The sequence below is a fragment of the Stegastes partitus genome, unplaced genomic scaffold (genome assembly GCF_000690725.1).
Source record: "Stegastes partitus isolate 25-593 unplaced genomic scaffold, Stegastes_partitus-1.0.2 Scaffold56, whole genome shotgun sequence".
Classification (NCBI taxonomy): domain Eukaryota; kingdom Metazoa; phylum Chordata; class Actinopteri; family Pomacentridae; genus Stegastes; species Stegastes partitus.
This window is the reverse complement of record NW_007577787.1, coordinates 357,489-380,785: the sequence shown is the minus strand read 5'-3', so window position 1 is coordinate 380,785 and position 23,297 is coordinate 357,489. Positions and strand designations below refer to the sequence as shown.

General features: G+C 43.3%; 1 protein-coding gene across 1 annotated transcript in view; it reads left to right on the top strand.

The window, feature by feature from the left end:
- Positions 1-1,311: 1,311 nt before the first annotated feature.
- The window catches only part of igsf3 (immunoglobulin superfamily, member 3), a 71,696-nt gene continuing 49,710 nt past the window's right edge, over positions 1,312-23,297 (top strand). The window contains exons 1-2 of the mRNA XM_008275626.1: positions 1,312-2,349; positions 17,874-18,254. Coding sequence (XP_008273848.1) covers positions 2,310-2,349; positions 17,874-18,254 — 421 coding nt within the window. The 5' untranslated portion in view covers positions 1,312-2,309. The remainder of the gene's footprint in view (positions 2,350-17,873; positions 18,255-23,297) is intronic.

Below are 23,297 nucleotides of genomic sequence, written 5' to 3'. Positions count from 1 at the left end.
TGACACAGTTTTAGAGAGAACAGAGGGACAAACAGATCTTTTTTTTTTTTTTCCCCCCCTCATTGAAGTTTCTTGTTAACTGTTATTCAGATGTGAGGTTACGGTTTATTAACTTACTGTATTCTGTAAATATCGCTTTCTGTGCCTCAGGGCCCACACCCAACTCTTGTTCGGGAAGTTTTATCTGAGCTCAAATCCATGAGCACAGCGAAGAGGGATAACAAAAAAAAAAAAAGCATCTTTACTGCTTCCAAAAAACGGTATTCATGTTGCATTCAGGCAGTATTCGGAACTTGAAATTCCCAGTTGATAAAGAGCATAACAGATGGGTCCATTGCAATTACTTTTTGTATGCACATGCAAAGGCCTACTCATTTATTTATGTATAACAGGAGAGAGCTTTGAGTTCCACTAAGTTAGAGCTTTTTTGGATTCTATATTTCTATCCCTTTTTTTTACCGAAAGCAGCTTTCCACCAAAGCAGCATTATCTCATTGTGCTATTTTCTGTTTCCCTGCAAACTCCCATTCACCCTGTCTATTTTGAGATCCTGCTAATAATGCAGCCGAGTCGCGGAAATCAATAAATCTGTGCTTATGTCAAAGTGATGCTTGGTTTAGCTACTTATAATCTGAATCAAAGAGGGATGGAATTTGCAACTTGCAACCTCTGAAAAGGTTGGGGAGAGAAAAAATAAATAAAGAAATGTGAGCTTGTTCTGATATTTTCCTACAGTTTCCCAAGCAGAGTGGCACCTCATTATGTTGATTGCCAGCGGTGTGTGTGTATATGTGTGTGTGGCAGTGTGTGGTAGGAAGAAACAGGAGGGGGAGGGAGTGATATAAAATTCCTGTCTGTAACACACAAGCTGCTGGCAAATTATGCATGAGAGGGTGACTTTTTTTTGTGATCAGCACAAGACAAGTAAACACCATTAATGAAAGTCTAATATTTACTTCTAAAAGAGACCCTCATCATCATCATGCACTTAATTCCTCAGTATAAACTAACTAAATTCATGTCAGGCTGGAAAAAAGATGCACAAACCTCACCCTGATAACACAAAAAAAAACTTGAGGAAAATTGGTGCCTTTAGAGGCTTAATTACCCTCCACTTGGGTTAACCTATTCACTCCAACCAACCGCCTGCCCTAGAATTTTAATCTACAAAATGCAAATCCGGCCTCTCCCACAGTGGCTTTGGCCCCACACGAGCAAAGGGCGTGGTCTATTGCGGAAGGGGGTGGGCGCAAACTGCACGCTTTTAAAGTTTTCAAACTGCCAAAGTGCACTGCCAGTCAGGAAAACAAGGAAATAACCTTTGGAGAAGGGAACGCGCAAGAAGGAGGGTAAACGTGTCTCTGGAGTCCAGCAGTGCATGCGCTGGACAGGCTGTAATTAGGCGTTTTTTTTTTATTATTTTGGGCCGTTTTCACTGTCTGGATTGCTCAGGTGCACCGGCAGCGCAATTCAAGTGTTCAAGTATTAATTGATTAAGCCGATCTTTTGTGTCAGAGCACAAAGCGTTGTCTGCTTCATCTGGAGCGCACCGCCCATCGGTGCTTTCTGCGGAGCGATAGAGGGAGATTGATTATAGTCTCCGGGATTTACCGTGGAAAGAGCCAGAGCCTGCTCTGCTCTCGGACTGTGATTTGCTCTGCCATCAGTGAAGGGGAAGGAAAATTAGCAAGGACTTATTCCAGTCTGACTCCACCACCGCCTGCACTTTCAGATTCCCCCTCCTCGTCCTCCTCCTGCTCCTGCTGCTGCTCCTCTGCACACGTTTTTTTTTTTAGTCTCCCGTCCTTTGATCAGGTATCCAAATAGGCGCAAGTCACGCCTGGACTTTTTGGCTGTTTTTTTTTTTTTCTTTTTCTTTTTTTTTTCTACTGAGGAGGAGTGTGGATCGCCTCCGCAGTCTCGGATGCGTAGTAAACGGGGAGTGGGTTGGGTCGCCTAGGCGCCTGGCATACGCACACGTCGCCAGCGATAAAAAAAAAAAGGCAAAATAGGTGAAGCCGAGAGGAAGCGACACCCCGAGGCTTTTAATTTCAAGCAGGAGGATATTGGAGAGGTGAGCCGCTTCACTGGGGTGGGAGGAAAAAAAAAAAAGCCGCTCACCGGGCTGTGGATTTGACTCTGAAGACGACCTCCGGCTGCGTTTTTTATTTTATTTTATTTTATTTTTTTATTGGTGTCGCCGGGGAGGATTTCGTAGATCTTCTGATACGGGACCGGCGGGTTGACCACACTGTCAGACACCTCCTCATCCGAAGAGGAAATCGGGGATCTGCGGAGCAACACACACAATGGCAACCGGTGCGCTCCTTCTTGTCTGTGCGCTGCTTGGTAAGTCATCTGTGGAGGAGAGAGAAAAAAAAGAAGCTTTCAGGCTGCATTTCTTCTCTGATTTTTTTTTTTCTTTTGGGAGGGAGGGAAGGAGGATGAAACGAGGTAAATCGGCATCTGCTGTGTCTGTCACGGCACACCTGTATGAGACGTACACGGCTTAGCTGGGACAGCAACTACTAGTCATCATGAGTCAGGTGGAAGTAGTCTACATCGATGATCACTGGAATAATAACAGATGCCCGTGAACAGCTGTTTGTGTGTGTGTGTGTGTGTGGTGAAGTAGGTTAATGTGATATTTAGACTTTAGTCACAGATTAACCCTATCCAGTCTGACCTCCAGTGTCCATGGGCTGCCTGCTATTGTTTGTAACGCACACACACATACACGTATAGCTGATACACACACCTGGATCCAACATCCTCCATCCTGGAGACGCCTGATTCGTTGTTAAGCAACTCTTCCATCCTTCTGTTCTCACACATGCACCTGTAATTTCTCGGATTTCACAGACAAATGCGAGTTTGTACACGTACAAGAAGAAAAAAAAAAGCACCATGACGCACGGTGGCACACACACACTCATACGGGCGTGATTGCTGACACACACACACACACTTACACACAGTACATCCTGCCTGTGAAACTGTCCCAAACAAACACCAGATGGCTTTTTTCTGTTCCTGGACGGGGTGGCCTGTCAGCGCTGCCGGGGGGGACAGTGGAGGGGAGGAAGAGTGGGAGTGGAAGTCGGCCCCCACTTGGCCAAGAGGATTACCAGTCTGCGCCTTGCCTCACATCCCCCCTGTTTTTTTTTTTAAGCACATCAGAAGTCACTTTCACTGGGATGATTGGGGGGATTTTACCCATGTTTCTCCCCCTCCAATTGCAAATGTGAGATGGTATTGTTCCTTGTGGCCCTGCAGGATGGAGATATTACATAATCGTGAACGGATGGGAGGCAGTTTGAGGTGGTGAAGAAGATCTAAGGTGTGAGGAGAGGAGGAGGTTATGTTTAATGTGTGGATGGTGGCTAGGAATACAGAGGCTTCCTCATGATACTCACTAATCTCTCTTGTTTGTGATATTAGCCTGGTGTATGTCACAAAATCTCCAGACAGAGAGAAAATGTTGATTGACGGGAGAATAATTGGCACCAATTTGGGGAAAACCGTTAAAAAAAAGTTGTTTTTTAAGAGCGCCAAACCAGCAAAATTCTCTCAATATTTCCGACTTTCTGTTGTGGTAAACAATGTCTGTGGGATTGGACTGTTTGTCACACAGAACAAAACATGGCATTAGGCTTTGGGAATTCACTGATGGGTCTTTTTTTTCCTCCAAGATTCTGCTGACATTGCACAAACCAGTCTCAAAAAGAAAACTCTGTGCAACCACAAGTAAACTCTCTTTTTTCTTCCCACAAGTCATTAAAATATTGGAGATGCAACAAATAAACAACCAGCCAAGTTGAATATGACTGAAATAGAGGGAATGATTCAAGTCAGCAAGATAGAATCAACAACTCTTGTTTGTTTTCCTACATAAATCCATTTTTTTTCCTCCATCATAGCATATTTTACCCCTGGTCATGTGCGTGCCTCCTGCACCCCTGCACTGGCGCCATGCCCATCATCCAGTTGGAGACCCGCTGGTATGAACCAAACTCTAGAATGTGTCACTGTTGGGATATCGGTGCTGCAGTATTGATAAAGCACATTGCCGCAATCGTACATATATTGATGCATCATTTATTTATTCGTCACCTAGTGTGCGTGCACAAGCATCTGCGATAAGTGTCTGCGTGTGTGATCAGCTGTCTGATTTATTTGCCATGTGTCAGCCCGCTCACATGTTTGCACTTGAATTTGTGTATTAAAAAAAAAAAAAAAGACTAAAATAAAGGTGGATGACAGCTGTGTTAGATGGAGACTGTATCAGTCATTGTGAAGCCCAGAGGTGCCACTTACACAATTTTTTGGCAGGCAAATCTTATATCGGGGTTATTTATGCTGCTGAGTTTGCAACCAGGTGCGAGCGCGTGCGCGTGTTTACTTGTGGCACCGGGTTATATGAGATAAAGCATATAAAAAGAGTTTGCCTGAAGGAGAGAATGTTTATTAGCTTTACAAACAGGATGCCTTCCTCTCTCCTTCACAGAGAGTGAGAAAGATGTCACGCTTTTGCTGTGGTTTACCAGTGTATGCTTGTTTTTCTTTTCTTTTTTTTTTTCTTTTTGGAGCTGTGCTGCTGTTTTCTGTGAGTTTGAAATGGAGAGCCAACCTGGAGTATCCGAGACATCCCGGTTTATGTAACTAAATTGGAAGCGTAATATGTGCGGGTTTGGCTAGTCAAACTGTAAAATGCCTCAGTGGTTTCCATTTTGCTGGGCTGACACGAGAGCAGCCAACGGTCGCCGGGGGTTCTGACGAGCTGCCACTGGTCCTGCTTATCGGCTGGTCAGAGAGCATCCTCACGAGCCAAAATCTCGATGCTTTATATACGTCTTGGTTAGCTCTGCCAACCTCCAGGAAGAGGCCTGTTTTCACACAATAGCTGTTAGGAACAGTTTTTGCACAAACCTATGTGAGAAGAGTCATTTGTGTGTGTGTGGGATGCAACAGCTGGTGTGGCCTTTTAGTTTGAAGGAAAACCAGGTAACCAATGTGCCTACGTAACACAGAATCACAATGACGACACAATTTTTATGTCTCAGTTGTCAGTAGGTCAGACACTGGTAGGACTGTACCGATTATATGTTTTAGCTCATTTGCCACAAACAGTTGTAGAGTTACAGTTTCTTAACTTTTCCTTCCTCTTTCTCATTTTTTTTCTGTAAGGTAGGAAAATACTCTGGCAGGCAGAAGTGTGCCAAATCTGCATTAATTTAATTTTTTTTTTTTACATACTTCTATTGTGAAGTAAGTTAGCACCAACTTTTCAAATCAGTCTTCGGCTCAACTTCTCCATAACAATGGAGCTCCAGTGAACACTGTGATGGAATACACAGCTCAGCTGTCTGGATTGTAGGGAAGATAAATCCAAAAAGCTGAAACAGTATGCTTTGGGAAAAGGTCAGCAGTAATATAAAGTATGCATTCTTTTTAGTCAAAAAAGTAAAACTTGCAGAGGCCCTGGTATGATCCTGGTGTGCTGCAGCTCTTTATTCCTTTCAGTCATCCTCTTCTTTTAGTGAGATTTTTGATGCCATTTTTGATCATTTGTTTCAAGTCAGAAGAGGCACTGAAACAATGGCCTGTTATCCCGGCTCATTACGGAGCTATTGATTTGAAAAGAGAAAAGTTTTAAGTAGTTGTAGTAACACCGTCAAACTTTGTGCTTATCAGCGGACAGAGTATAAAACCGGCCCTCCGTAATTGGTCCAATCAAAGAACATGAAGGTACTTAAAAGCTTATTTTGTGCTTTGGCATAAATACTGTGTATTTTTTTTTATTTTATTTTTTTTTACAGTGTAAGTAGAGTGGCACTTAAAGCCACTCAAGTACAGATTAGATTGTCCATGTGGTGCTGTGACAATTGCCACAAATGCTTGAAAGTGGTTATAGTTTAAACAGTCTCATTTTTCATTTCAGAGAAACTCATTAAAATGTCTGCATTTCTCGCTGTGAAACAAGTTTGTAATTACAACAGGGAAGGAAATTAGAAATCTGCAACGTGGAAATGATTGATTTGGACAACTGCATAGAACGGGTGGTACGAGAAATAATGTAATGTAGATTTAGGAAAAATATGCTACGCTTCTGTAGAAGTTGAAAAGGGGAAACGGGTGGGGGTTAAAAGGTTACATACACGTGTCTTTAATATTTCTACCATTAATGGTCATGATGATGTGGTCCGTGCTGTCTCAGGCATTTAAAACATTTTCAGGATTCAGAGTTTGTCGTGCCACTCCTTGATGTCCGCCCAGCCTCTCCTCTATCCCAAATAGGACTGACAGCTGGGACGCCTCCCCCCTCCACCCGAAAATTACACAGATTTCAGCTTGTGTGTGGTCAAGCTAATGCGTCCTCTCGCCGAGCACCTTGAGTCAGCTGTTAAAGCACTGGGAATGCTTTTCAAGCCTCAGCTGACACCAGAGTGTGCAGTCTAGACAGTGGGGCTGAATGCAGTAACTCACTGTCTGGCTGTTTGTGTAGCTGTTTCCATGTATATGAAATGTAGTTGCACGTGACCGTCCCGCAATTTGCCACTCATTATTTTTTCCAGTTGTTGTCACCGGAATCAGAAGACTGACTTCTCTCTGCTGGAGGGGGGGAAATACAGGCTCGTGCAGCTGTCTGATTGCAGTGTCGTTTGCTCCCCTTGTTATTTTCCGTGCCTGTAGTTGCACGCATGCTTGTTTGCATCATAAGCACAAGACCCACGTCTTTGTGTACACCCATGACAAGATGCCTTTTGTGCTTTTGTGTTTTCACATCATAACATCGTTGACTCAACTGACAAAAAAACCCCAAAACAATAGAAAAGTAGAAGCAGGGCTGTCAGCGTGGCTATCGCGTTCACCCGCTGTGTGGTTGGTTTCCAGTAAATATTCATTAAAGATGGGCTGCGTAATGAAAACGAAGGCCGTCCGTAGGTCAGCGTCACGACTGAGATGCCTCGTTAGTCGCGGATCGATGGAAGTGTCGCTAGTTTGGACGTGTTTTTAGAGCTTGTGGAATTTCTTGCGTCAGGTGCACCCAGGGGCGAGTCGAAAATACTAGGTGGTGTGTACTATCCACAGGGCAAGTAATAGCCCTGTAATACAGACTTCACAGGCTGCTACGGAAACTCACACCCAACTACCACTGCAGTTTTACTCCAGCTGCACTGCTGTCCGTTATCAGCCTCTCTCTCTCTCTGTCCTCTTAAAGGTAAGAAGTGAAGAAACTTTTTCCTCCAGTGGAGATTTCAGAAGAGATGAAGGAAACTTTGAGAGCGAACTGACTGAACTTTATTGCACTTACAGCAATAAATGGGCAAAAAACTAAAGTTAGTTATGAGTAATAACAGGCAGTCTTCTGATGCTGGTTTTTTATTTTTACATTTTATTTTATTTTTTATAAGTGACGATCCTTCCCCCTGTGACCCAGATCTAAGCCTGTAGCCTCTCTCCGGTTCACATGGGGTGATGAGTGACTGAAGAGAAGCAAAGTTCTTGAGGGAGACTTCCTGCCTGCCACAGTGAATCAGGGAAGTGGCTGGAGCTGGAGACAGAGCAGAGGCAGCTTCTGCTTTGTGTCAGATTCTGACTCGACTGCAGCACCTCTGGTTAACTGTCAGCCCGCTCTCGCGTCACAACTCCTTTGCCACAGTCCCAAAGCCGCTCTTCACGCCTCAGATTGTATCATGTTTTGCGGTAACAACCCTTTTAGCCGTTCGCTTTGCGATGCCTTTAAATGTTCTTTCGGGCTAATTTGCATGTATCTCTGCTTCTCTTCACTCACACTCTTAAAAGGTACTCCAGCTGCCTCCTCCTCCTCCTCCTCCTCCTCCTCCTATTCCAGTGAATAGCCCCTGACCTCCCTCCCCCACTCTTTTCCAAACAATGCAATGCCCAGCCCACCTCCTCTTCAAAGAGCACTAATTAGAAACTGCCCTCAAGTGTGATCCAAACCAGATATTTTCATCTTGCATACAGTGTGAGGGGGAAGGATCCATGTTTAATCATCACGTTTATCTCAGACTTTATTTTTTTACAAGCAGCATCTTCGCCTATTTGAAAGACCACCACACACCCCCGTCCCCTTTGGGATTTTTTTTTTTTTTGTCTGCTCCTCCCCTTTTGCCATTCTGTGCTGGGAGTCATGATGACTGGCTGGTGAGAGGATTCCACTTCACTCCTCCACACACACACACACACACACACACACACAGAGACACAATCACCCACAGCGCTCTGAGCTGCTGTCCTTCCGTGCAGCTACACTCCCCTGCTCCCTGCTTGATCCTCCACCCGAGCAGATCCCACGCTGGTGGGATGCACACTGGGTGCTGTAACTATGGCGACCGTTCCCCGTTTGCATACCGCCGATGCACGTTGGGCGGCACGCGCTCAGCTCGGTGCGCACGTTCAAAGGTGCGCATAAACAAAACGTCCACATGCATGTTCCATTTTATTTATTTATTTTTTCCCTTTTCAAAAATCTGCTCGCCTAATAACGAAGAGAGATTCACTCATTTCGCCATTATGTTCGGCTAATGTGCTTCTTTTCTGATTTACACATAAAACCAAAGAGGTGCATGCGTGTGTTTGTGTGTCTAATTGCTTATGCATAAATGCATGAATTTACAAGTGCACGTCTTTGACTGCCTGAGAGGCAAAATGACTGACAATCGCAGGAAAAGTCTGTTTGAAGTAGACTAATTAATAGTTAATTAGTTTCTTTTCCAATCTGCGGCTTAATGCGCAAACGTGGGAACTGATAGCAAGTTGCCAGTCATACAAAACAACTAACCACTGTACATAAAGTAGATACAGCTGTCAGGCGTAATTGTACACAAGCACAAGATGGATAATGACCGAAGATAGCTGAGTGTTTTTATAGCCTCGCTTTCTTTTTACAACAATTAACGCAAATGTTCGACTCTGTTGTGGCACTTCCTCGTGACGGGATATAATGTGTGGAGCGTTATGTATTTTTTCGTTTCTTTATGAATCATTTGCTGGTGAAAGTACTGTTTGGGAGTGGATTCGAGACCACAGTGCTTTGTCATTGGGACAGGGTGGGGGATGTGTGTGTTTGGGTGGAGGGGGTCAGGTTGGTTATGACTGGGGGTTGGGCAGAGGAGGTTAGTGGGGTAGCAGGTGTCCGCACGGAGTTAATGGATTTGGGGAGGGGGTGTGGATGGAGGCGCTTAATGCACTGGAGGTGTTTGTGTATGTATGCATGGGGGTGATATGAATGGAACAGAATGACTTCCTGTGTCCTCTGTCCCGAGCCCTTTTGTTTCCCTCTCAGTTCTAAACACCAGATGGAATAATGGGCATATTTTCTACCAGAAAACGATTGTCATTTCGAAGGTAAACACTTGTGTGTGACGCAGAAAGTCCTGCTTCAAGTTTTATTCATTACGGTCTTCACTTACTGTAGCCATCTGTCACACTGTAGATGTTTACCAAGGTCTCAGTAACCCAGTCCGTATAACACCGGAGTTATACAGTCCAACAAGGTACTTTCAAACATTTAATATTTTACTGGAGCCTTTTAGACAGAGGCTAGAAAGTGGCAACAGAGGCATTACTACCCAGCTGAGGTTTCCTATGGTCGCTCTCTTGCTGTTTGAATTATTTATTCATAATACACTTGGTAAGGAACTGTCTTCTCACACACTTTTTAGGTTTTAATTAAATTTATATGTCAAGATGTTGCTCTGGCTGTCATTTGTGACTATGGTGCAGTAACCAATTTCAGCTCCGCACAATCTCTCCCTGTTGACTTTTGCTGCACTGCTGCAAAAGCTAAGTAGTCGTTTATTCTCAAAGTTCCAAAGTTATCTTGTTTATCGCCTCCATCTTGAGGGACAAAGCGATAAGGCATACATACAGCATTTGATAAATAGTAGCTTTGCAAGATGAGGAGGAGGAAGACGGTTTGTCTGCTGCCACTGATTAGAATTCTGATTGAAATTGTTATGTTGCCATTATTTAAGGATCAGACGAATCACTGTGTGCTGATTATCCATTTTAAATGATCGCTCTCTGGATGAAACAATAAAACTCAGAAGCCCTTTTTCCATCGTGGTCCAACAGGAAGGCGAAGCAGCTGAGGGTGTAGGAGGAGGAGGATGAAGAGGCAGCTGTTCTGCAGAAAAGGATAGATTATGATCTGCTCTATGCTGTTGACACTATCGACAAATACTGCCAGCACCGGAAATGGAAGCGAGAAAATATGAGTCAGCCCACATTGAAAAATCACATTTTTGCTAAGCATACATAACGCCTATGCTTGGTTACATTTACAGTGTAGTGGCCACTCACACCTACAGTATTCAGAAACACATTGACACAAAAGTATGAATTAGCCTTGAAACACCTCACTGCTTCCATCCTGGTCTCACCAGCTGGTATGAGCAGCAACCCAGGTGGGGTTATGACTGTTGTGGCCCAGGGGGGCAATAAATTAGTACTTGTTAGCATAGAGAAAGCAGAGGACAGCGTGACCCAGGTGTGACTAAAAACAGGAGCCCCAGTTCAGACAGAAAGTTGACACACTAGAAAAATGGAAACTTATGACTTGACGTGGACTTGATTGTGGTGAGACTTCCTTGAAATGTTTTAAAATCCTTTAAAAGCCAGTGTGTTTATCATCTGAGTGTGGATATAAGCAATCGGCAGCTGGTTACCATAGCATTGACTGGAAAAAGGGTAAAACAGCAATAATTCGCTTAATTCTAGTCGTTACTGTGAGGTTGCCAGGCAGCGACTTGAAAAAGTTACACAATGGTCCCAACACGTAATCCTCTGTAAAACTACAACCTGTTTTTATATGACATGTTGGTATGGAAGATATACGGTGCTAATTAGAGGGCATTAGAGGTGCTTATAGGTGGATTTTGTTGCAATTGCACAGAGTCAGACTGCACTAAGCTAAGCAAAGCGGCTGCTGGCTGTAGTCTTATGTTTACCACATTGCCCTCTGGCTATGTTTCCTGCTGTCTAAGGCTTTAAAATGATGGCGAATCCTCTTTGACACTGCTGGCTTACAGAAAACTCCCTGCCTCTGCATGTAACTGTCCTCGTCTTGTAATCCTTTCATACGTATCACCCACATCACCTTTCTTCTCGCCGAGACATATGCAGATGAAGCGGCGGCATACACTACGAACGCTATCATACCCCGTCTCCGAACGTCTTGTACTCTGTTGTTCTTGCGCTGATTAGAGGCGCGTGGGTGTAATGGGCAGTTGTTGTAACTGTTTGTCAGCTGTTAGAGTGACCAGCCGGCCTGTCTAACTGGCCTCTAATGGAATATACAACGCTTAGTCTGTCTTTCTCGCTTTATTCCTCCTCGTCGGACGCTCGCACGCGGTGTCACACCTGTTTCTAAGCTGACGGGGCAACTTGAATGTTGTCCTTTGAAACATCACTTTACTTTCTCGTCAGCACAGGAGAAACTAGTCTCCCTTACTTGCCTTTCAAAAAGAGCCCATTTAACAAATTAAGCAATGAATCAATAGGGGATTTGCTGTAGATTCTGGAGTCAGGGAAAGGGTCAGAGGTTATTAATGACAGCCGTGCTACACTGATTTGTACAATCAGACGCAGATGGTGATTATCGCTGCGGGAAGGACGAGGACTGGGGAAAAAAAAGAAGAGGATGAGGCCTGAATTACAATATTTGATGCTGTCTAGAGCCCCTCAAGGAGCCGATAATTGTGAGAAAGCTCTGGGCGAAGAAGAAAAAAAAAATCTGTGAGGATACTCATCAATTCATTACGCGCTATACATTACGATGACATGATTTCTCAGTGCCACATGCGAAGAACGAGAGCCAACTGTCCACTTTCTTGCTCAAGTAGAATGAGACAATTGTTAGTCTCTCAAACCACAACATTTCTCCTTCGCTCGAGCGTCGGCGCAGGCACCAATTCGCTGTCAAAAGAGACAAAGCACGTGAGAGGCATTACAAAAAGGCAATTCTGATTTTTTTTTGTGCCTACCGCAATGTAATGAAACTCATATGGGTTTATGTTGTTGGACAGTATTAAGAAACGGGCACAAGTTGTATTGTAACCCGGTCCTATCCTATCTAAGTGTTAACGTTCCGCTTACATGAAAATCTCTCTGCTTTCTACCGCTTTCATCTTGTTCCCTCCAGTTTTCCTTCATCTTGGAATCTCTCTGTCTCTTTCGCACTCTTGCTCTCTCTGGTAATGATGTTAACGGGGTCAAATGCTTTCGGGGGCCTACAGGGAAAAAGACGCAAAGTGATTTTGGAGAACGGTTAACCAGCGCTGAGAAGTGTGGAAAGGCAAATACTCTTCATCCCCCTCCAGTGTTTATTTCTGTCTGTAACGCATATGTGCAGCACATAAGTCAGTGGCATGCTTATATATTCACTTAGTTTTTTTGCATTTTTTGTAGTTTTCAGCACCCCGGAGGCAGCTGTCGTTTTCTCTTTAGCTTCTTACCCTTTCCTCTTTTTCTTCCTCTCCCAGCACATGATCCTTTGCTCTCCTCATTGCTACCTTGCCGTCTGAGAATCCCCACAAGATTTCAGATGTGGGATGAGTTTGAACCTCCCTTGGGGAGATAGGACATCGATTAGGTCCACTGTTTTATGTCTACCATCGAGCGTGTTCATATTTTGAATTCAGATTTTTACCGACTGAAGTTATTTCAGTGTCCTCTCTCTTCAACTCTTCCAGATAGTTTCTGGCTGGAAAGCATTAGGTTGAAAGGTTGCTGTTCATTCATACCACGAGGAGTTGGCAATACTCAAAATCAGCTTTTTTTTTTTTTTATCAGTAATTTCTTATCTTGAGAATGCACTTACAGCGAGGTGTAGACTGTGTTTGGATTGAAGTCCATCAAAGCTAAAAATACGACTCAAAACTCATTTGATTTGAGTATATTAACTAAATACTGATGGCTGAATAGGCATCAAGTTGATTAGAAAAGCAACATCACTGTTATTGTTACTGTTGCACTGCGAAACTCGACTAAAACAAACATCGTCCACCAACTACCACCGGATTGTGTGGCTGAATCCTTAGTGGTGGATGGAAACGCATTGCATCAGCTTTTTTGAACTGAACCCTGCTCAGTTCAAACCAGTGAGAGAAAACACCCAGACAAAACCAGAAAAACAAATATCTTGTGTGAAACATTCAAACTGGCTGTCACACCAGAAAATGTTGTTTCCATAGTACCCAATCGCTCACAGTACAAAGACTGGGGAAAAAAGGTCATTAGGGCCTTTAAAAAAAGTGGCATATCTCCCACTACGTATTGTAGAGCTGTGTATAATGATTTACAACATGAATTCACAATTATTTGTTCTCTTTTGTGTGTTCAACACCACAAAACAACGTGCTAAACCTAAAGCATTTCTTTGTATTATTAGTGCGATGGTTTGTTTGTCTTGCGATAACAACTTTAACTGAGGTGTCGACTTACATTTAGGTGTAGAACATTCGTAGGTTTCCTCTGTCGTGTGTGTGCATATGCATAATTATGTGTTGTGTAATTAGAAATGGATGTTAGAACAGTTGATGGACAGCTCGGATCTCCACATTAGCACATCTCCGCACTGCAGCGAATGTCCTCTATAATACTTACACCCTGCAGTGTTTTTATTATACACCTTTCTAGGTGTATAATTATCATGTGTCACAGAAGAGTGATGATGTGAGGGGAAGGCATGAATGCGAGTGGCCTCACTGCTGTTTCCACTGAGAATAAGACACTGGCCACAAATGATTGGATTAGTGTTTAACCCCCCTTCCACTTAGCTTAATCCTCTTTGCAGCTTTGTGTGTGTGTGTATGTGTGTGTGTGTGTGTGTGTTTGTATGTAGGTACTGTAATGTGTGTGTTAGTTTGGAATCATCTCCTCCCGTTGCCCTATATGCTCTGACCGATTGAACGGAAAGGTCAGCTTGTTCGTGGTCACTTGCCATCGTCTGACGTCGGGCACATGTTTCCTGCGTCCGGTGAAGTTGTGTGGGAAGTAACTGGCAGCTAAGATGAGAGATGAGACACAGGAATGGAAAAACCAGAGAGAGTGAGGGCGGGCGGGAAGGAGGAAGGGATGGAGGGAGGGGTAGCAAAGCAAGACATCTGCGGTATGCAGGATGGAGATGAGCGTTAATAATAGAAAATATGAGGCCTTGTTGAGCAAATATGGGCACTTGGAGATCCAGTCAGCGCAGCCAGAGGTGAAAAAAAAGTGGGGGAAGGTTGCGGGCGTAGGATTATTGTGGAAGGGTGGCGGAATTGAGCGATCAGTTGAAGGTCTGCAGGGTTTGGTATGTCATTGTCATCCTTTCTAAACAGCCTGCAGAGCGATGGGCACTTTGAAGTTTCACAGAGCTGCTTAAATCCTGCCTGAAAAGATGCAGAGAACCGCGAGGCACAGAGAAGAGACAGGAATACATAGCGAGAGAAAGGGAGACTGGAGGGGCAGGACGACGGGAAGGATTGATGATGGGTGAAACGTGGAGGAAGGGAGTGAGAGTAATCAGGAGTAAGGAGGCTTGTTTCAGGAGGATGACAGGAGACAGGCAAGTGGAGGAAAGCTCTTAGTGCACCAACACAGTATGAGTAGTGCAGGCTTTTTTGGATGTATGAGTAATGTGTTTCCAGCAGTTCTAGATGAGAAGCTTGCAACATGAGAAGCGGTGATGCAGCGGTATAGCTTTGAGCTGATTCGAGTTGGATGTGGGTAGACTGGGTGCCGCCAGATTAGCACACTGACATCACCATGAAGAAAAATGGGGAACCAAGGTCTGAGTCAGTATTGATGGCTCCTTATCTTCCCGTCCACATCCCATAACATGGACAGTTGGATTTTGTGAGCACCCTTCACTATTGACTTTATGTCAGTTTCATTTTTTTAAGTGTGAAGTGTGTGGAGTGTTTATCTTTTGTTACCTGACTTTTTGAATGTCAGTGGCAAAACGTTTAGCGGGTTATAGCTTCTAGTTTCGCAGCAGGTCAAGAAATGCACCAAAAATCCGCGGACCAGTGATAAGATTGATGAACCGATGCACAGATGCAAATTCATCCTCAAAATATTAAATAATAAATGAAAAATGTTGAAATGCCAAAATGTGTGGTGCGAACGGTTTATTAATTTGTTTCCACAGATCATCAACCAAATATTTTTCTGCTACCACATGGTTCCCAAGGGGCTAATTAGAAATCTAAGGGTATATATTCTGTGCTGTTTTCATCTCTGTGCGCAACCGAAAAAACAGCTAGGATAAATTTCTAGTGTGTTGTTGATTCTATTTGTGTAATGAAAACATTAGGAGATATGTTCTTGAGCATGGAAAATTACTCAAGGCTGCATGAAATATATGTGCATGTGGGCAATAGTATTACCAAGTACAGGATTATTAAAAATACATTGGACGCACAAGTTGACTCAATTTCTCATTTCAACCCTTATATGGTATTCCTATAACGTTCTTATAGGGACATGTCTGATAGGGTTTGCAATGAGCTCAGCATAGATTATATTCATTCATATTTTCTATAATAACGTACTATTATCACTAGGACATTTTAAGGAATCCCTATAGGAACCTAAAGACAGCTGATATGCAGATAATTGCGCCACTTAACTGAATACAACATTTCGTCTTTTGCTTTTCTTTCAAGACGAGGTTTCATCTGGAGCTGCTGCACTCATCAGTGCATAATTCATAGTCTGATTGGTCCTGTGGGGATTCTTTAGGAGGAATCCAGCCATAAGGAATGATTACTTTAATCAGTTTTCACTTTGATATGCCACTTTAACTGAATTTGAGTCATATTCAAGTGAGGACCTCTAAAAGAAACCACAGATTTGTATAGATTTTATTTGTTCATGAGAGAAATGAGGAAAACAGCACACAAAAGACCTGAAGGTTAGGAAGTGCAGGAAGGAAACAGCATGACCTATGATCTATACATACGGCATGTTTGTCCACACAACACACACTTCTAATTGTATGCACATACAATCCCATAACTGTGGCTCTTCCTCCCATTTCCCTCTATTTCTCAGCCTCAGTGAACCTGCAAGGATGTCTTTACAATTCGGCGAGATAACCTTTTATCGCATCATACACGCACAAGACTTGCGCATGTTCTCGCACGGACATGCACACATGGGTGTACATGGACCCACCGTGATAACAATGAATGAAAGAAGAGGGGCGTGAGGAAAGTGTGAGAGAAAGTTACTATGAGAAGAGCGAGAGGATGTTAAAGTTAAAAAGCTGTTCTGGTGAATTATTAATGCCAAGCATTGTGCCCACAGACACAGCCTCTTACAGACTTTCTCTCGCTCTCTCTCACACACACACACACACACACACGCACACACACACACGCACACAAACACAGCTGCAATCCCCAGTTGCTTGTGCAGACAGGAAACGGCGTACTTGTCACTCTGTCTGGATTTGGGGTATGTGTAAATGCTCCGTTGTCTCCGGCCCCAATGAGAAGGATGTTTGTAGTTGTTCCCTGAATGGTGGATGTTCTGTGTGTGTTCTGTATGTGTGCTGAGACGAGAGTCACGTATGCCCTACACCTAAATATAGGCAACAAAGACAAGTAATAATCAGTCTAGGGCTTTTACACTACAATTAACTTGCAGCTTGTTGCGACAGAAGTTCATGACTGTTCACTTATTGTTTTGTTTTAATGAGACCAACATATGGTCATAGAGGATTTCTTGTTTATTCCTTTGACACAAAGTTAGAAAAAAACAATGTCACCCATTAGTTTTTTTTTTTGATAGATGAAAAGTAGCAGGCTGTAGAATGTTGTTACTGGATAAATTAGTGTGTTTGTTTAACCGGTAGCGGTTTTGACCACAGTACAGTGTTAATGTATGTAATTAAACTGCACCGGCTGGCATTTCATTAATGTAACCGAAAATAATGGGTGTCCATTTGCTACCCAAATTCCCAAGATTTATTAAGTGAATGACGGCAGAGCTTAGTTGCAAACTGGTTTCTTCAACATTATGTCAGCTTGTATTCATTTTCTACATAAACATATAACTTAAGTATTACGATTTGAAAGTGGGAAACTCCCTTTGAAAAATAAACGTATCAGTGCTCTTTGAATGTACAAGGATAAACTTTCTAAGTGGCCACAAACATAATGTGTGTGTTTGGCCTTTCTATAACTGTAATTTCTCGCTACATTTCAGCCACCAATATGGTGATGACAAACAAATATCAGTCGATTATATCAGTCGAGCTGACTCACCGGTTTGTCTCTAATCAGTAGTCTGTTCAGGTCCTTTTCCCGGGAATCCTGATGAGGACTAAAGATTAGTGACGCAGCAGGCAAAACAGTATTTGTTATCCATTTCAAAAGCACCTGTACTCTGTACAGCTTGACACACTTAATATGCCCCACAGGCTTGTGTTTTTACCAGCTCATGCTGACCTTTCTCCCAACTCCCAGATGGCTGCCTCTCACCTCAGTGTAGTGTACCTGCAGTGTTGTCCTTGTGGCGAAGGGTTAACATGTGAGTGGGTGTAATAGTGGTGAGCATGATTAGATCGCAGCTGTTAAAAAGAGTTACCGTGAATTTTTCAAGTGGTTAGCGGTGTTCAAAACCTGCGTGCTTGTGTAAGTGCGTGTGCACACCTCAACCTCGGTAAGCACTCCCCTGAACGGTTAGTTGCACATGTCATGCTGTTTCTGTATTTCCTGGGAGATGTGAGGTGCATAAACTCTGCCGATGCTAAATATTTAAACCGCAGTTTTGTAACCCGTGTTCTCTCTTTCCTCTCTCCCTGCCTTCGCCCCATCCACTCTCCTTCTTCCCTCTCCCTCCATCTCCATCTGCAGCCGGTGTTGCCGTGGCTCAGAGAGTGGTAACGGTGCAGAGTGGACCGCTGATTCGGACTGAGGGCTCCCATGTGACCATCTGGTGCAACGTGTCGGGCTACAAAGAAGGGGTGGAGCAGGACTTTGAATGGTCCATGTACCTGCCATCAATACCGGACCGGGAGATCCGCATTGTGAGCACGGCTCAGTCAAACTATGCCTATGCTGTGTATGCCCAGAGGGTGAATAGTAAAGAGATCTTTGTGGAGAGGCTGAGCCGTGACTCAGCTGTGCTCCACATCACCAAAGTGCAGGCCAAGGACCAGGGTCTGTTTGAGTGTTACACACCAAACACTGATGGGCGGTACCTGGGATCCTACAGTGCACGCACCAACCTCACTGGTGAGTCTTTAAATGTACACACACACACACACACTGATAATGTACATATAACCCACATCTTGTTGCCACAGATGCAGCTGTAAATGTATCATGACAAGCGACCAGTCATAATCAGCCCATGCACATTCTGAATAGATGATTGCCAGTTAATTACCTCTCCAGCTACCTCAATACATCACACATGCATTCCTTGTTTATTCTTAAGTGTTATTTATTTATAACCATATAAAATATTATTAAAGTACCAACGTCAACGTAGGAAAGTTGAAGTTCTTGCCCGTTTGTGGTGCTGTCGAGCCCAATTAGATAACCAGGATCTTGTTTTGTTTGTACTTGTATGTGTTACTAGTTCTGGCACACACATGTCTCACATGAGCATGCTGCTAATGTGATACACATATGTGACCCACATAGACACACATAATTGGAATTTTATATATTAAATTGGCATGCCGCCTAGGCAAAGCGTGTTTATTTGCATACTGAAGCATCCTTCAAACACAGGGCTAATTTAAAGTGCTTGCGCTAATGTAACATTTGTAGCAGTGTTGTTATTGTACCAGACATAAACTGTTTTGCATGTGGTGTTTACATTATTTTCAAGGTTTAGGTTAAGCTTCTGGAAGACATATGGCAATTTCATTATGTTTTGTCAACTGCCCCAAAAAAAATGCACTACTGCCCGGCCCCAAGTTTGCTGTTTGTGTTCATTTGTAGTAGTAAGTACCCATAGTAACCATATAAGCATAATGTCTGTGAAAGTAGAAGGGTAAAAAAAAAAAACAACAATCTTGAGAATATGTAACAATGCAGCCATTTAATTATATATTGTGTCATTTACGCTTGCCTACATCCAAGCAAATTTACAGTAACATTTTTGAACTGGAGCCACTGGTGCTTTGGGAAGTTGCCTCTTTGTGCTGAACTGGAATGAGATGTCTTAATACAGGTGCTTTTTTGAATTAAAGTAACTCCAGGGTTTAATTTGCAGTCAGATCAATCGCAGTCGGAATGATCACAAATCTGAAATAAATCAGCAACTAGAAACTGCCTAAAACATTATCTGGACAGAACGTCAGAGGAAGTGTCACACTATCCCTCCTGTTCTGACCGCGGAAAAACCAAGCTCATAATCTCGCACACACACCCACTTAGATAAACAAATGTACTCCCCTCCCTACCTATTCATTCCTTGCCCTGAGCTGTTTCAGTAACAACCCAGTCTGTTGGCAGGATGTGTCACTGTTTCAAATGGTAGTGCGAGTTTCACTCTTCTTTTTCAGAGTTATATACAGATCTCCCCAAAAGGCAGCGCTGAAGACACAGCTGTCATAGTTGCGGGGATTCCATTCCTTTCATAGCTTCATGCCTTTATCCCTCACATGGCTGACCTTCCTCTTAAGGTCAAAGCTCAACCCAAATGCTTACTGGCTGAAAATTGGAGTTACACTTATTTGTGTCCCAGTGTATCCCGGTCTCGGTGTGTGGCCCCCGCGAGCTGAGAAGCACAAATATTTGTTCGCTTTCTTTCGGGTCAGCATCGCATCCGTGCACCAGCTGCAGGGTTAGTTTCCCAGGAGCGATATAAATTGTGTGCCTAGCGGATCAATAAGGTTGGTTTTTCCTTGAATAAGTGTTATTATTAGGACCTCGGTGGCTGTATTTTCTAGCGTGAGCGGCGCGGTGTGAATGTGGGGCAGGGCTCAGTTGCAGGGCACTGTGAAACAGTACTGCTGATAGCACACAGTATTTATAGATCTGTGTGTGTGAGAGAGGGAGCTAGACAGAGTATGTGGGCAGAGGTGTTGAGGGACTGTTATCCGAGCCTCTTTCTGTGTCTCTAACCTCTTAACCCAGTTTCGAAGGTCAGGGGTACACATCAGGGTCTCTCCCATTTTTTTCTTTGCCCCCTCTATGCTCTTGAGTCACTCTCCGATCCCCTGGCAGCTGCATGCCTCGCTGGACCGTTGTGAGCAAAACAATACCTTGTCCTCCCTCCCCTTTCCTTTCCTTTTTCCCCCTCTCTTCCCCATTCCCCTGTCTTTTTCTACTGTCATGTGTCTGTCTCTATTCATCAGCCCTGGCCTCTTTCTCTAATTTGCGCTCACTCTGATGTATTAAAAAAAAAAAAAAGAAAAAGAAAAAAGGGCCCTTTGCTGATGCTGCCTTTGAGGATACGTGCTTCAAGGGTAATGTCAAAGGACAGCTATAAGCAGGGAGTATTATGAAGGAAATATGGGGAAGAAGGATATGAGATACAAGGGCAGACAGAAGGGATATGTCTGAGTGTCTGGCTGTGGCGTGGTTGGGTTAATTGTAGGGGTAGAAGGCTGTGCAGTAATCTGCGCCCTGAGCACTGCGTTAAGTCTTACTCACAGTGATGCTTTCCGTCCACTGTCACCTTTCTGCACAGAGAGCAGGGAGAGGGTTTTAACCTGGAACCTAATACCTGCTGCCTGAGGACGAGAACAGTTTCAGCGACGCACCTGGACATCGTTCTGCCCGATACCACGGCTTTATGATTTCACATGTTGTATTGTCTGTCACATAGAATTGGACACTGTGTGCCGTTGATTGCCTGGAAACACGATACCTGCTTCTCTTTGTATGTCCAAGATGCTTTTTTTAAAGGGACCGCGCCGTCAGAAAGCATGTGTCTTTTACACCCTCTATTCTGTGATTCTAAATCAAATGAAACTGTAGCTCTGCTCAGCCCCTGAGCGCCAATAAAGCCTTAGGCAATGCTGTAATACTTCACATGTGAAAAGAATAATTGGCCATCACAGCACAAATTCTGGATTTTGTCCACTGAATCATGGAGTCGCACCAAGACGCAGGAACATCATTATTATGCAATGCAGAGAAAGGTTAGATTTGAAATTTTGTTATTTTCCTCCCAGGATTTTCAATGGGAAAGCACAAAAGCCTAATAACCGGCTTATTTCCAGCTGCAGCAGGCATGTTGTTTTCTGTGAAAAAGCTCTAAAAAACACAAAACACTTTAAGCTACCTGAGCAAACAGCGAAGCAGCAAATTTAGCAACTAGTTAGTGAACATGGGGGAGCATTTAGCAGTTCAAGCGCTACTCATTTCCCACAGGAGAAGTAGAGAGGAAAAATGGAGCTGGAAGCAGGATGATTGTTAGACTTTCATTTATCAGGTGACCAGAAATACGATTTCGTATGAATGTTAATGTTAGTTGGATGTGCAAGTGAGAAACTGTTTGCCATTAGGTATCAGTGTGTTTACAACTTGTTTCTGTTGCCCCCCAACTGGCGAAAAAAGAAAAATCAATATTACAGGGTTTTTATCGTGGTTTTAGGTTGTCTGTTCATACATACATCCACCATGTTCATGTGAACACTTTATCTGTGAAATAACTGAAAGGAACTTCTTCAATTTTGGCACCTAAGACGACACATTTCTGGTCATAAGTCAAAAATTTAGGCTTGATTATGAGAAACTCAAATAGGATACAATGATAAAGTGAGGTTTTCTGTCAGAAACAGTTAAAGGTCAGTTGTAGACAAATATGGATGTAAACTGCAGTTTCACTGTTTGGTGGAGAAACACCACAGCCAGGCAGGAATTCAGGTTTATGTTTTGCTTTTAGCATAAGCTGGCTCTCAGAATGTCAAAACCAACAGCAAATTAATGCCAACACTAAGAATAGACTTTGTAATAATATAATATAATATAATATAATGTAATGTAAGTAGGGATGCACGATATATCGGCGACCACACCGGTATCGGCCGATATTAGTGTTTTTTCCGATATATTGGTATCGGTCCGATGAACAGATTTAGCCGATGTGAAAAACCGATGATTGTCCAATGTTAGCGCCTTTGTCTCTACATTTGATATTGCTGCTATTTCACCAATGTTTTTACTAAAACGGTCCTAGACTTGAACATTTAATGTGTTAAAATATATTAAAATATGTTTTACTTTGTTACATAATAAAGAAGACTATGTGGTCTAATTTGGTATGGGCTTCTTTTGAACAGTTTTCATGTTTTCACAGTGCTCACTTACACTTGTTTTTCATTGTGAACAAAAACTGAATATCAACATCAGTAATATCGGTAATTGGCGATGTCAGAAATCTTAATATCGGTATTGGCCAGAAATTTTAATATCGTGCGTCACTAAATATGATATAATATAATATAATGGCTTTGTTTTTTCATTGAAATAGTTCTTGTTGTTTATGCGGCACTGTTGGTGGTTTCGTGTTACGCAAGGCATTCAACCTGGGTGTTGTGACGCACTCTGAAGTCATAGATCATTTGTAGTTCCTCTGTGCACACCTCCATTCTCCTGAGTTAGAGATTGACTAAGCTCAGTCTGTTTCACTCCACAGGGCTCTGCTCAGCCCCTGTGTGTGTGTGTGTGTGTGTGTGTGTGTGTGTGTGTGCGTGTTTGACTTCCTCCTACACGTCAGATTGCAGAAGAAAAGGACAACAGCCCAACATGGCCATCATGGTCGTCCTTATCCTACGCACCAGCCTGTGTGCGAGCGTGTCCAACAGCTAGCAGAACAACAAGCCCTCACTGAGACACACTGCTCTTACTTATGAAGCCCCCATATACCCTCATTGTCATAGAACACACCATAGGAGTCATTGTTCTGGCAGATACACAGATTCTAGCCTCCGCATTTGGCAGTAGTCCTGTATTCCCTGTCCTGTAGTAATACAGTAATAAGGCGGGAGAGCCAAAACCTTGTTAAAATTTCAAACAAATACATTCTCGCTCCTCTCTGTTATTTACTGCCCCTGGATGAGAGAAAGGAAGAAAATGTCCATCTTCGGACGTGTGACACTAGGAGAAAAAAAAAAAAGCTTTGGTAGCAAGTGGTGTTGAAGAAAAGAAAGTGAGATGGATGGTGCGAAAAGGCAGAGATGAGGAAATTGGAAAAGAGAGGAATGGGGACAGAAGCGGCAGTATTGGAAATGGGTAGTGGAGCGATGCTGAATAGAGTGTGTGACCAATAAATGATGAGCTCTTCCTCTCACTCCAATGTGATTGGTTACACCT